Here is a 12910-nt window from a genome sequence, read left to right on the forward strand (position 1 = left end):
AATATTTTCTCCACCTGTCACGATGTTGCTTACTGGTCAGGTTGTGAGGCTCTTTCATCTTGAGGCCAAATCTATGCTGAAGGCTGTGGTCTTTGATCTTCATCCAAAAGTACTTCAAGTCCTCTTCACTGAGTGACAGTGTTACTGTGATCATTCTACACAGGACATATCGTATTTAGATCCAAACACTTCCTCTCACCAACCCACACATCTTCCCAGAGGAACCATGTGATGAGAAACAGAACACTTTGGGGATCTTTGCCCAAATAAGCCATTCTAGATCAGGGCTCCCGCAAGGTTGTTAGGGATCTCAAACTGGGGTTCGGGTGGCTTTGCTGTGTGCTCTGGAAGATGGCGCCCAGGCTGCCACATGTGCGAGACGAGAGTCAGAGAAAGGAGACTAATTTAAAAAAAGAAATTAGAGAACTTAGCACCCACCTCCCTAAACTTTTTTTTTTTACACTTATTTTTCCTAATTAGACAGTTCCCAACTGATTTTTTTACTTCTACTTCAGTTAGTACCGGCACACAAATCCCAAAGTTTTAAGAAAATGGCTCAGGACAGAAAACAAATACTCTAAGCTCCAAGCAGAACCCCCAGCAGGGTCATTTCAGGGGCAGGAGGAGAGGAAAACCTGATCTTTCGTCAGCCACCCTTTCTCACAGACAGGTGCACTCTGACCACCAGGGTTCAGGGGTCTCTGTGGTAAAAGCAGGCCTTCCATCGCAGCAGGCAAGCTGTTGGCTGTTAAAGCGCTCTGTCCAACTTCACAGCACAGAGCCTGAGCCAGCTGAGCCGGCTGGAACCTCAGCAGGAACCTCCGTGCCTGGCTCCCACAGGCTGCATGAGCGAAGGCCGTGAAGATGGGCAGCCACAAAGCAGCCGCTGTGAGGCTCTGCAGGATCCCGTGGATTTCCTCCTTCCACCGGCCTACAGAGCACTAGCTCAGTGTGTCTGTCCTCCGGCTTGCTGGGGGCCTCCTTTCTTCTTTGGCTACTGCTGCTCCTCCTGGCCCCAGGCTCTCCCCACCTCCTAATGGTTCCTCGAAACTCTTGCTTTGTTCTGGGGTACACTGGTCAGCAGCTTTGTAAACCACCTACGGTGGGCTATCAGTCCTAACTCTGACCTATTGTCAGAGGCAATGACTATAGAAAAACAGCAAAACAAGAAGAGCCAGGACAGAAAGTTCTTCACTAACCATTTTACTCTTCTTGAATTCCACTGTCTTTGGGCACCACATCTCACTTACTACTGGAGATGACAACCAGGCTGACCATGGAGTCAGCACAGTCTTTGCATCACACAAATAAAGCCCTGGAATGACCGTGTTATCTGCTACAACAAAGCTGTCTTATTTGTCACGTAAGAGACATGCTTGGGGGTGAGAGGGAAGGGGCGGTAGGGAACAGTGGTGGTGTCTGGGGCAAATGAACTGACAAGTATGTCCAAAATGGAGCAACTTGGTGGGAAATCTAAAATTCACCTAAGAGTGATACTTCCAGAAGTTATTGAACATGGAAGCTGGGTTGTGTCTTTTAGGATAAAGCGATCTCAAATGAGTGGGGTGGGGGTGGGGATGGCAACTGTGGGTGGTTAATCCATGCAGCTCAGCATTGAGAGCTTCAGTGGTCAAAATCAACCGACACAGTTGAGGTGACGCAGGGGAACGGGTTAAAAAAACAAGATCTTACTCGAAAACGACAAGGACACAGTCCACACGGAGAAGGAAAGCCTGCGCCCCTCCACCTGTCCACTTGGCTCCAGAGCCTGCTCTCCCCCAGGGCCTGCTGCAGAGGCCGGGTCGTCCAATGCAGCCCAGTTAGGTTGGTTTTCGAGATGCAGTTTCAGGTAGAGTCTGCTAGCGTTACCTCACTTCATTCCCCTCGAGGTGGTCGTCCTGAGAGGCCATAGTGTTGGGGAAAGCGACTGTGACCAAGGGCAGACTGCTGGCGGAAGCACAGTAACACGGTGGCCCGGCCACTGTCCTCGTGTCTGTCCCTCGAGCCTGGCAGTTTCTGCACCAAGGGACTCAGTCCACCCCGGTGAAGTATGATCAAACCATTTTTTGTAGACACATGCCGGTCAGTGCCCAACACGGCAAGTGGTCAGAAAACTCGGAAGGAAGATGCCGAAAGTCTGCCTGGGAACCTTGAGTTTGTTACATGTGGGCACAGGAAAATTGCTTTGTCCTTCTCCCAAGATTTTATTTTCGGCCACGGAGAAAAATCCACAAGATTCTAATCGCCAATGTGCTAAATATAAAACTGATGGAATGCTAACTGGTCCATAAAGGGCTGCACCAGGTAATCTGTGGCGAAGTAGAAAACGAGCCCGAAGGTGATGGAGATGGGAAGAGCCGGCAATGCTTTCTTGAAAATGGCGAGGAGTAACAACGTAAGGCACAAACCCTGCGGAGGAGAAGGGAAGGAGAGACACACTGACACAGGATCGTGCAGGTCACTCGATGCAAAGTCGCCCGCCAGTCTCCTCGTGGTCTTATTCAGAGCACCGTCCTTTCTGTACCAGTTCTGGGGCTCATGCTTTCACCAGGCCTGACGCACAGCCATTAAAAACAAACGTAGCTTTCCGATAAAAGGGAAGCACTCTTTTTCCTTTGTGACACATTGTTGCCATTTCACCCCTGAAAGTAGTAAAACTATTGTTTTGACAAATGAAAATGAGAAAGTACTTCCTCTTTGAGAAGCCGTAGCTGGCCTCTGTGGAGGTAAGCCTGGCTAACTACACGCCCAGAGGAAGGGCTGTTACTTCTGCTACGTGAGGCTTAGGAAATGAGGACACCTCAGAGGGCAAATGGAGAACCGCGGCTTCCCCCCAGCTCTCACGAGCAGCTCCGCTCTGGCTACTGAGCCCTCAACTAGACTAGCACTGTTCCTGTTTATCAGGAAGTCATTTTCTTCGGAAAAGAAGCAAGAATCAATAATAAATGTCAAACCCAGAAAACCTCAAAAAGGCAATAAAATACATGGAAATTCCAACTGGTTACGTATCATGATAAACTACAAACGTAACCACAAAACAAGCATGTCTACAAGGCTCTCCTTCCATCCCACATCTACCTTGACTCACACGCTGTATGCTAGCACTCAAGTGTTACTGGCAAGCTCAGCTTCAGTTAAAACAGCGTTAAAAACGAACTCATGAGTGACTAGCTTCAATCATTTTGAAAGCCTTGGGGTCATGCTGTGGCGTATCATACGCAAGCTCTCTATGGGATCAGGCAATGCGCTGGATGCTACAGGTTGTGTCACTACACCCAAAACAACCCTCCCCGAGGCTCTGCTATCTCTGAAGCCCGATCTCTAGCAGAGCTGTGTTCACACATCTCTAGGCTATTTGACTTGCTCCAGAAGATCCTAATCAGAGGTACTTCCAATTTCCTGGGGAACTTTTACACTTGATCTTAGCCAAAAGGCTAAGAAGCGATCCTGGGGAACTTTTAAGCCATACACAGTGAAAACAGAAATTAGGTAAGAACATCTCAGGGTTGGGGCTCACGGTTTTAATCGGTTCCAGGAGACTGCAGTGTGTGCCCAGCATGGAGGCTAGTCAGGGGAGGGCAAAGATCTGAGTTGCGAAACCCTCCCTGGGTCATGAGGACCCTCCAGTCGCCTGGGGCTAACACAGGCCTGCCTCCTGGGACAGAGTCATCAGACTGCTGCACAGCTGACTTGTGCATACTCACAATTAAGATGGCTACGAAACAGGCTATGGTTGTGTTCCAGTCTCCGCTGGCTGTTGCCGAGGCTTTACCAACCAGAACGCTGTAGAAAATGAAATCTCCCAATCCGAGTTTGACGCCCCCTACAGAGGAAAGATGGAATGAACGTATAAACACGCGTGTCACTCTTGCTGTGATCTCCCGCTTCCCAAGACTGACTGGAGTCCTAAAGGAGCGCACACAAAGCTAGGCTTTCTTCTCACCAAGTGAATGTCGGAGTCTGTGTGGCTGAGGCTGGGCCTGGGAGTCAACAGAAAATGCTGGTATTTTATGTGTGCTCGGAGAAGGGGGTGGGGAGTGGTGCGTGAGAGATGTCAAAACCGTCAGGGAAAAAGAGAACGAAAAGACAACTGAATCTTACTATTTTACTTTGTGAGGCACCCTTGCATAAAAGTGGTAATAGCCATGGTGAAGTGCCACCTACTGGGTGCCAACTTGATCCCCAGGACTCATGCTGTAAGTGTACAGTCTCACGGGATCCCCTAGGGGCTAGGCAGCATCTTCATTTTCTGAACACGGTTACAGTGCCAGGGTACAGTCTACCTCATAAGGTCCTCCCACTGGTAGCATGCAATTTCACAACTGCAGCACTGTTACAGAGTTGTGTAAAATCACAGTTCCACCACCCCAATAAGAATTATTTACTGTAAACCCCCACCCAGCCTTAGGCAAGCACTATTCTCTTTCGATCTCTACAAATGCGTCTATTCTGCGCATCATACTAATGGACTCGTACAATAGGAACCTCTTTTCATCTGGCTTCTTTCACTGGTGATACTCCACAAAGCTGCAGTTTACTCCATTTTATTGCTGACTAGTTTTCCATTCCACTAGGCTCTCTTTCAGAGTGGGGCTATTGGAAACACGTGGCTGTGAGCACTCACGTAGACAGAGTTCATTTCCCGTGTGTAGATTCCTAGGAGTGGACTTGCTGGGGAAGTGGCTCACCAGCAATTCCTAAGAGTTCAGTTTCTTTACCCCCTAACCAACACTTGGTAAGACTTGTCGGTGTTTCTTATTGTAAGCATTCCACTCCAGCAGGGTTGAAGTGGCTCCTTATTCTCCTACTGAAGTTGCAAATATTTTCAAGGACAGATAAACCCCTCAGGATCAGTAGTGGGAGTAGCAATATCATGAGAGTAGGGGGATGGTGGGGCAGCAAGGGGGAAGGGAAAGAAAGGGGGAACCCATCACAAGGTTGGCTATATAGCCCATATACCAGGGGAAGGAATAACAGAAATGTGGGTGAAGAGAGACAATGGACAGTATAAAACACGAAGTAACAACAATAATATATAATTGATCAAGGATTCATATGGGTGGGAGGGTGTGGGAGGGAGGGGGAAAAAGAGAAGCTGATCAACAAGGGCTCAAGTAGAAAGAAATGTTTTGGAAATGCTGATGGCAACATATGTACAAGTGTGCTTAATACAATAGAAGGATAGATCGTTCTAAGATTTGTAAAAGCCCCCCAATAAAATGATTAATAAAAAACAAACAATATATTTTCACATGCTAATTTGCTATTAATGGGAGCCCTGGTGGTGTGGTTGGTTACATATTGGGCTGCTAGCTCCTAGGTCAGCAGTTCAAAACCACTAGCTGCTCTTCGGGAGAAAGACACCTGTCCTATAGGGTCCTTCAGAGTCAAACCTGACCCCATGGCAGTGAGGTTTGAGATTTACTATTATATGAGGGGGCTTCAAAAAGCTCATGGAAAATTTGAATTAAAATGGAATTTTCCTACACACTTTTTAAAGCCTCCTCCCTTGTATTTCTTCTTTGGCAAAATGTCTATTAAAATCTTTTGCCCATTCTTAAACTGGTTGTCCATCTTACTAGTGAGCTGCGCCCCGAGCTCTTCATGTGGCCTACACACAAGTCCTTTACTAGGACTCGCACACAGTTTCTGTCTGTGCTGCTTTCCCTTGTCTAAGCGGTGTCTTCTCAAGTGCAAAAAGTCTGTATTTTGATGAAGTCCAACTAATTTGTTTTTTCTTTTATGAATCATGCCTCTAGAGCTCTGTTTTGGACTCTGCCAAATCCAAAGGCATGAAAACGCCTTTCCTGTGCTTTCCTCTAGAAGTCCCGTTTTCCCTTTCCCAGTTCTGAAAAAAACGAAGAAACAAAACCAACAACTTGAGTGACTGTAATGTTTACTAGTAAGAGGGGCATTTGGTGGTCTACCATCCAGGAGATTAGAAAAGACAACAATGATAACAACAATTTACTGCAAGATTTCTCTGAAGGGCTTCTGGCAGCATATGTGCCTAATGTACACACAATAATAAAACCCCATGATAAATATTTCCTAGTATCTTTTTGATAGATTATAACATTAAAAACAGACTAAAATTTATTATGTTTCCTTTGTACTACTGAAATCCCTTCCTCCACTTGCTGAAACGAACACAAAACTGATCTTCTTCTCTGTCCCTTGAGGTTATAGACAAAGATTCTCTGAGTTAACTTTCCACTTTGGAAACAAGTGGCTCATTTTCTGACTCTGATAAATGCCAAGTCTACAGGAGCCCACTTAGGACAAGCCTGTGACCGGCATGCCATCCGGTGGAAGCTCATTTTAATGTCTGTTAGCAGATGAACTACCTTCACTGTGAATAAATATGTTTTACATGTCTAATTTAGAAACTGTTAAGTGTTGCTTCTTGGATGGCTGTTAAGAAATTAAGTGTTGCTTCTTGGATGGCTGTTTTGAAATTAGGTATAAAAGAGACTTTTTGGGTAATTATTCTTAAGTCTAGTTTAAGACCTTAAAGCAGTCAGATGGTCACAAGGGTGCTGCTAAGATAATGACGGAATGTCAATATTCATTTCTATTTAGCAAAGTTCAATACAATTCAATACAATTAGCAAAGTATTGATTTGAAGGTAGGAGGGCAAATGCTTGGGCCTTCCTTAACAAAATGAGCAAAACTGCAGGTGAAGCAGACACAGAGATGGGCAGAGAGGGAGCTACAGGCAGGAAAAAGCAGACTGCTGTGCGCGGCAGTGCTCATCCATCTGTCTGTAGCTGCAGGCACCTCGGAGAGGAGAGGAGAGGAATGGAGAGGAGGCAACCTAGCTTTAACAGCAACTCTACGGACAGACTATACCAGCTACCACAAATTACCAATTTATGAAACGATGCATGCATTATATGGCTTCCACAAAGCCTTCTTGCTTGTGGTTAGTTCCCTATGTGTAATGTGTGCATTATATGCACATGTGCTATTTATATGGGCATGTTATATATGGAATAGTAAGGCAAGTGAAGCCTGATTGTACGTCTAGGCATTACATCTAGCTTCCAAGAAGCATGAAAGTCACAGGGTGCAGCTGGCTGGGACATCTGGAAAACCCAGCTAAGCACCCAAATCATGAAAGTGCCGTGGGAAAGTTCAGGCCCAGTTGAGAGTCCAAGTTCGCTGTAAGAAGAGCTCTACTCAGGCTGACGGGGGATTCAGGGTCAGAACACACAGCTATGATTAGTGTTTCGGGAACTAAGGAATCTATGCACTTGTTTCATTAAAAATGATTTAATCGTCTTTCTCTAATGTTTTCATCGGAAGTTGCATTTTCGTGAGGAAAAGGAGGATAAATTAGCGGGAAAATGTGCTAATTTCTTACCCAATAAAGCACACTTCTCAGATTAAGTGAGAGATGAAGACTGAACAAGCGGCTCCCAGGAAGCCCCAAGTGTGACCCTGCATCTACTAGGCGACAACAAAGCAGAGACATCAAGGCCCAAACCCTAACCCTTCTTCTGGCTTTGAGAGGCTAAAGCGCTCGCAAGCCAAGGGCACAACCATCATCAGAGGCTGACCTATGTAAATCCAGAGAGCTCCATGCAGCACGAAATGAGAGGCGCTCATGAGACCTCTTACACAAATATATTGCAGCCATAGTCTCAATAGAATAAAAACATCAAAGTAATAATAATAAACTAAATTAAAAAAAAAAAACCCTTTCTACTTAAAAAGAGAGGAGACTTACAAAGAGCCAATTACAAAACTGAGTAGAATTTAACCCATTAAGGAATTTAACTTTGAGCAAAGCATCAATCGGTGCTTTATCCCACTCTAAGCTATTAATTACTTAGAAACAGCAACACTTTCAATTCATCTCACACTGGGAGTCGATAATGTAAAGGTGTCAGGAGAGCACTTACTTTCCTCCGGGTCCTCAATGGACGGCTGTATGCTGCTAGGGATTTCCTGGACGGCAGCCCGGGATTCAGGAGTTGACCGATGCTGCCCCAGGTGACTATCCCTCTGAGCTTCCCACTCCTCACTGAAGCCTCCATCATCGTTCTCTGCAGCCGGATTCTGAGCCTCGTTTTCCGTGCCTTCCAAAGAACATGGAAAATACATCCTGGTATTTAGAACAATTTCTTAATACCTTTAAGAAAATTGTAAGGAAGCAGTGCCCACTCTCCTCTTTCAAGTTAGCTGGTTTTTACAGGTTTCGATCCTTCTAGCAGGGTATTACAATACTTCTGAGCTTAGTATATCTTAGATCCAGGACTATTGGTCGTAGTAACCAATTAATGATGAGAAAAAGTCTACGGGGAATTCGGGGAGAAATGGATCACTCTGTGAGATTAAAGCAGTGGTTCTCAACCTTCCTAATGCTGCAACCCTTTCATACAGTTCATGTGGTGGTGACCCAACCATAAAATTATTTTCGTTACTACTTCATCACTGTCATTTTACTACTGTTATGAATCAGGCGACCCCTGTGAAAGGATCATTTGACCCCAAAAGGGGTCACAACCCACAGGTTGAGAGCCGCTGGATTAAGGGAAGAAATAAACAGGTCCTCCGTCCCCTGAAGGTTGGCCTCTCTGGATCTGATGACTGGATGTACAGTTGTCACTCTGCAAGCAACGGATGCCAGAACAGGGAGATGGAAAGAACCTAGGCCTTTGAAACAGCCGCAGAGTTTTGTTCTTTGCAGCTGTGGGTTTCCTAGTTCTGAGACTACGTTTGAAAAGCAGATTCATGGTGGAAGGGATGAGTAAGGGGAAAGTGAACTTTTTTATGGTAGTTGACCTGGTTTATGATCCACTTGTTTGTGTGGAGCTCTGGTGGCTCAGGAGTTGCTACTTGAAAGGTAGGCAGTTTGAACTCACCAACATGGCTGAGGGCTGCTGCTTGCAGACTAAAGGACTATATCCTTCATATTTTGTGATCCTGACTTGTGGTAATTTGTTGATTTCCCCAGCACCACTGCCCACCCACCCCCACCCACTCCCAATCGTTGAGCATTGTCTGGGAGTTGTGTGTGGCCAGCGCCATGGATTGCTGACCCGAAGTGAAGTAGCATGTGGTGGGAGGGACAGCAGGTGTCAGAATAGGGTGAAGGAAATTGGAGAGTGGAGGCCTGCCTGGCCTCTGCCTTGTGGCAATTGGCTCTGGGCTGGTGTGGAGCTGGATCCCCCTTGGCCCTTGTGTACTCAGAGGAGGACAGATTTGGTGCCCAGGCCACTTCCTCAACTAAAGCTCAAGCTCCGTTTTCCCATTATCATCACCTGGCCAATAGCACTTGCAACTCAACTATTCTGTTTCGGCTAGAATGTGCAATAATCAGATCTTTTTGTTTTGTTTTGCCATAATTTTCCATTGCCCAAATTTTCTTGTCTTACCAATGACTAATTTACCCTCCTCTCTGACAGAGAGTTCGGAGTTCAAGCACATCATGTGACCTCTCGGTGCTACAATTTTTGACATCTTAGAGCACTAGGCTCTGTTTTCTCATCTAGCTCGGATGCTTGGAAATGCACAGGATGAGGGGGTTTGGGGTAACTGTGAGGCCGCAGGGCACTGGGAGAGGGATGCCAACTCTCCTACGCTGTGCAGGGGAATCCCCTAGTGAGCACTGAAGAATGAACCGTCCCACTCAAAATCCCAGCAGCAATCCCACGCAGGAACACTGCAGCGCACCCCACTCCTTCTCCCTTCAGGTTCTTGCCTCTCGGCTTCAGCTTTCCTGCTCTTCCCGGCCAATTCCTCCAGTCACTACCTCAGGGAAACGTCCTGTAAGACACTCCTGGATGAAGGACATCTTCTAGTGAAAACTCACATTGCAATTCCTACTTCTCGATAGCCTTGATAACAATGGTATGAGCTGTTAAATATCCATCTTCCAAAATTGGCTATAAGCTCCGAGAAGAGGCTATCTGGTTCGGTGCTATGTCCACAGCCCGGACACCCAAATCCAGGTCCATTAATTCTGATGCAGAGTAGAACTGCCCACAGGGTTTCCAAGGCTGAATCTTTCTAGAAGCAGATGCCACGTCTTTCTCCTGAAGAGTGAGCGTTGCGTGCAAACTGCCAGCCTTGGGATTCCCAGCCAGCGCTTCACCACAGCACCACCAGGCCTGCTGTGACATCCTCAGGCTCAGCCGGCACAGAGGTCTTCAACTAACATTTGTCCAATGAATACAATCTTGATGGACCAAATATAGAGTCATTCCCACATCGTACACACATTACCATTAAAAGATAATGGAATTTTGCCGTGTACCTTTCAAAACTCCCTCATACACCATAGTCAAATAACCATTTAATTCTCTCCAGGTTAACAACCCATCCCAACTACATTGCCATAGAGTGGTTTACCTAGAAAAGTGGTTCTCAACCTTCCTAATGCTGCGACCCTTTAATACAGTTCCTCATGTTGTGCTGACCCCCAACCATAAAATTATTTTCATTGCTACTTCATAACTGTAATTTTGTTACTGCTATTAATCGGGTGACCCCTGTGAAAGGGTCCTTCAGCCCCCAAAGGGGTCGCAACCCACAGGTTGAGAAGCGCTGACCTAGAGTGACCCTCTCTAGGACTTCTTAGGTTGTAAATCTTCCAGGGAGCAGATAGCCTCACCTTTCTCCCTTGGACCAGTGGGGAGTTTGAACCACTGACCTTGCAGTTAACAGCGCAATGCTTACCCAACACTGTCACGAGGGCTCGTGAAGGTGAACCTGCTGTTGAACACATTAACAAAATGACCACACCTTTGGCATTGTTTTTCCAATTCATTTCCTGCTTCTTTTGATTATCTTGGGGCCCCAGCCATGGTCCAACTGAAACTGCCTCTCTGCAATTTCTCAGATGCTAATGTGGCTCCATGAGAGCGAGACTCTTCTTTCCTTGACAATCGCTCCTCGTAGGGCTTACTCTTTCTCTTCTTACCCAGTCCTTGTTCTGCTGTTCAGCTATCTCATAAAGTTCGCCATTTTTCTTTCCTTCTTCTTAAGTTTCTATTCTTTACTTTCTATATTGTGCTACTGTCCCATACTCTCTAATAATAACTCCTAACTTCGGTTCTCCTTAACATCTTCTGTGCAGTCTATAAAAAATGCTACTCAAACTTCAGTTCTGAATCATTATAATCCTCCTTCAGGAAAAGCACATCGACTTAATGATCTTCTTAGCATAAATGAAACTGTTGTTCGGTGATTTTGACACCTATCGACCCCAAGTGATGAAGAAGAAAAGGCTACAGAAGTTTCTATCTGTAATCTTTAGGGGAGAATGTCAGGTCTTTCTCCTGGAAAGCCACTACGTAGGTCTGAACCGCCAACCTTTCAGGTATAAACATTACTGCATCTCAAATAACATTATAGTTAAGTTACTCTCAGTTTGACAGGTTTATTGATAGTTCTTTTGGTTTGTTTCTACATGAACTTTTTCAAGCTGATTTTATGTAATTAATGACAAAAATGTTTAAAGTAGATGCCTGGACTTTGTTGTTAAGTTTTGAGTATCCTAGGTACTCCTTAATATTTATGTGTATCTACTTGGTATTATGATCGCTCTCAAAAGATCCTCCGAGGAGTCCATGGGGAAAAAAATTAAAATCATTGCTCAATAGTCCACTTTTAGGTCATTAAGATGGCAATGACCCGAAACAACCAGGAAATTGCCAAGCAAAAGTCACCTACTTTGTGCCTGATAATCTGAGTTTTTAGATACTCTCCTTTGGGCTTCTGGGTCTCCCTCTGCCATATTCACCAGCCACACCATTGTTGCTGTTGAGAAAGACAAAAATACCCAGGTAAGTACTAGAAGCATGGGCTAAAAACAAGTAAGTAGCAACAGGCCATCATTTCTTTACATAAATCACTAATCTTCCCAATGATGTGTTAAGAATCTTTAACAACCGGAGGTAAATTCACGTTAAAAGCCAAAAATGGTGCTCCTGGATACTGGAAAGTAAGAAAAAAACTCTGAAATGGAATTTTACTGTAACATTTACTATAACAGCAGAACCATCCATAGTCATCCGCTGTTTTTGAAAAGTAACCAGAAGGGAACACTGCTCAGGCTAGCAAGGCTCCATGAGACAACAACAGGGCTGAATCTCGTAAAGCTCTGTGAACTCGCTTATCAAAATCGCTTATTAGTCTGGGGGACGGGCAGCAGGGGGGGGGTGAAGGGAGACGCCGGACAGTGTAATATGATACAATAATAATTTATGAATTATTAAGGGTGCATGGGGGAGAAGGGAGGAGGAAGGGAAGGGGAGGTGAAAAAAAAGGAAAATGAGCTGATTCCGGGAACCCAAGAGGCAAGTGAATTTTGGGAATAATGAGGGCAACAAATGTATAGATGTGTTTTATACAATTGATCTATGTATTGTGATGAATTGTATGAGCCCCAATAAATTGATTTAAAAAAAAATCGCTTATTAGATTTATATGTGAGGGCAGAGCTGGGACTCACAGAAGCCTTAGCGAATGACTCTAGTTCCCAAGATGCCCAGACTATCTCCTTCACATGGGGTCTCACTCTGGGATTTTAAATATGCTAGACTTCGTGATCTATAAGGAGTAAGAAAGGGGGAAAAGTGAAAGCAAGACACATGAAGGCACTAGATCACCAACTGGCCTGTTCCGTGCCCCTCCCACGAGAACACATGTACAAGGGGGCTTCAGAACATTCATGGACAATTCCATTATATTTTAATGCCATTTTCCATGAACGGTTTGAAGCCTTCTCATATGTATTATCTCAAAAGGTACACACCTATCTTTCTTTGCCTCTCACATTTTAGTCAACAAATGTGAATGCTTTCAAATCGTACTACTCTCTCTTATACAAGTAGAAAAGAAAAAATAATACAACCCTTTCAGAGAGGAATGTGGTAACATCTAGCAAAAATGTAGGTT

At 45.2% G+C, this 12910-nt stretch overlaps 1 protein-coding gene across 2 annotated transcripts in view; it reads right to left on the reverse strand.

Moving 5' to 3' along the window:
• Positions 1–1183: 1183 nt before the first annotated feature.
• PSEN1 (presenilin 1) overlaps positions 1184–12910 on the reverse strand; it is a 58545-nt gene continuing 46818 nt past the window's right edge. For both annotated transcript variants that reach the window (XM_004698693.2, XM_045287941.1), the window contains exons 9-12: positions 11684–11770; positions 7909–8085; positions 3705–3823; positions 1184–2409 (exon numbers count right to left, since the gene is read on the reverse strand). In XM_004698693.2, coding sequence (XP_004698750.1) covers positions 2254–2409; positions 3705–3823; positions 7909–8085; positions 11684–11770 — 539 coding nt within the window. In that variant the 3' untranslated portion in view covers positions 1184–2253. The remainder of the gene's footprint in view (positions 2410–3704; positions 3824–7908; positions 8086–11683; positions 11771–12910) is intronic.

Source organism: Echinops telfairi, unplaced genomic scaffold (assembly GCF_000313985.2).
Source record: "Echinops telfairi isolate 266 unplaced genomic scaffold, ASM31398v2 ScPeMD7_18;HRSCAF=68, whole genome shotgun sequence".
Classification (NCBI taxonomy): domain Eukaryota; kingdom Metazoa; phylum Chordata; class Mammalia; order Afrosoricida; family Tenrecidae; genus Echinops; species Echinops telfairi.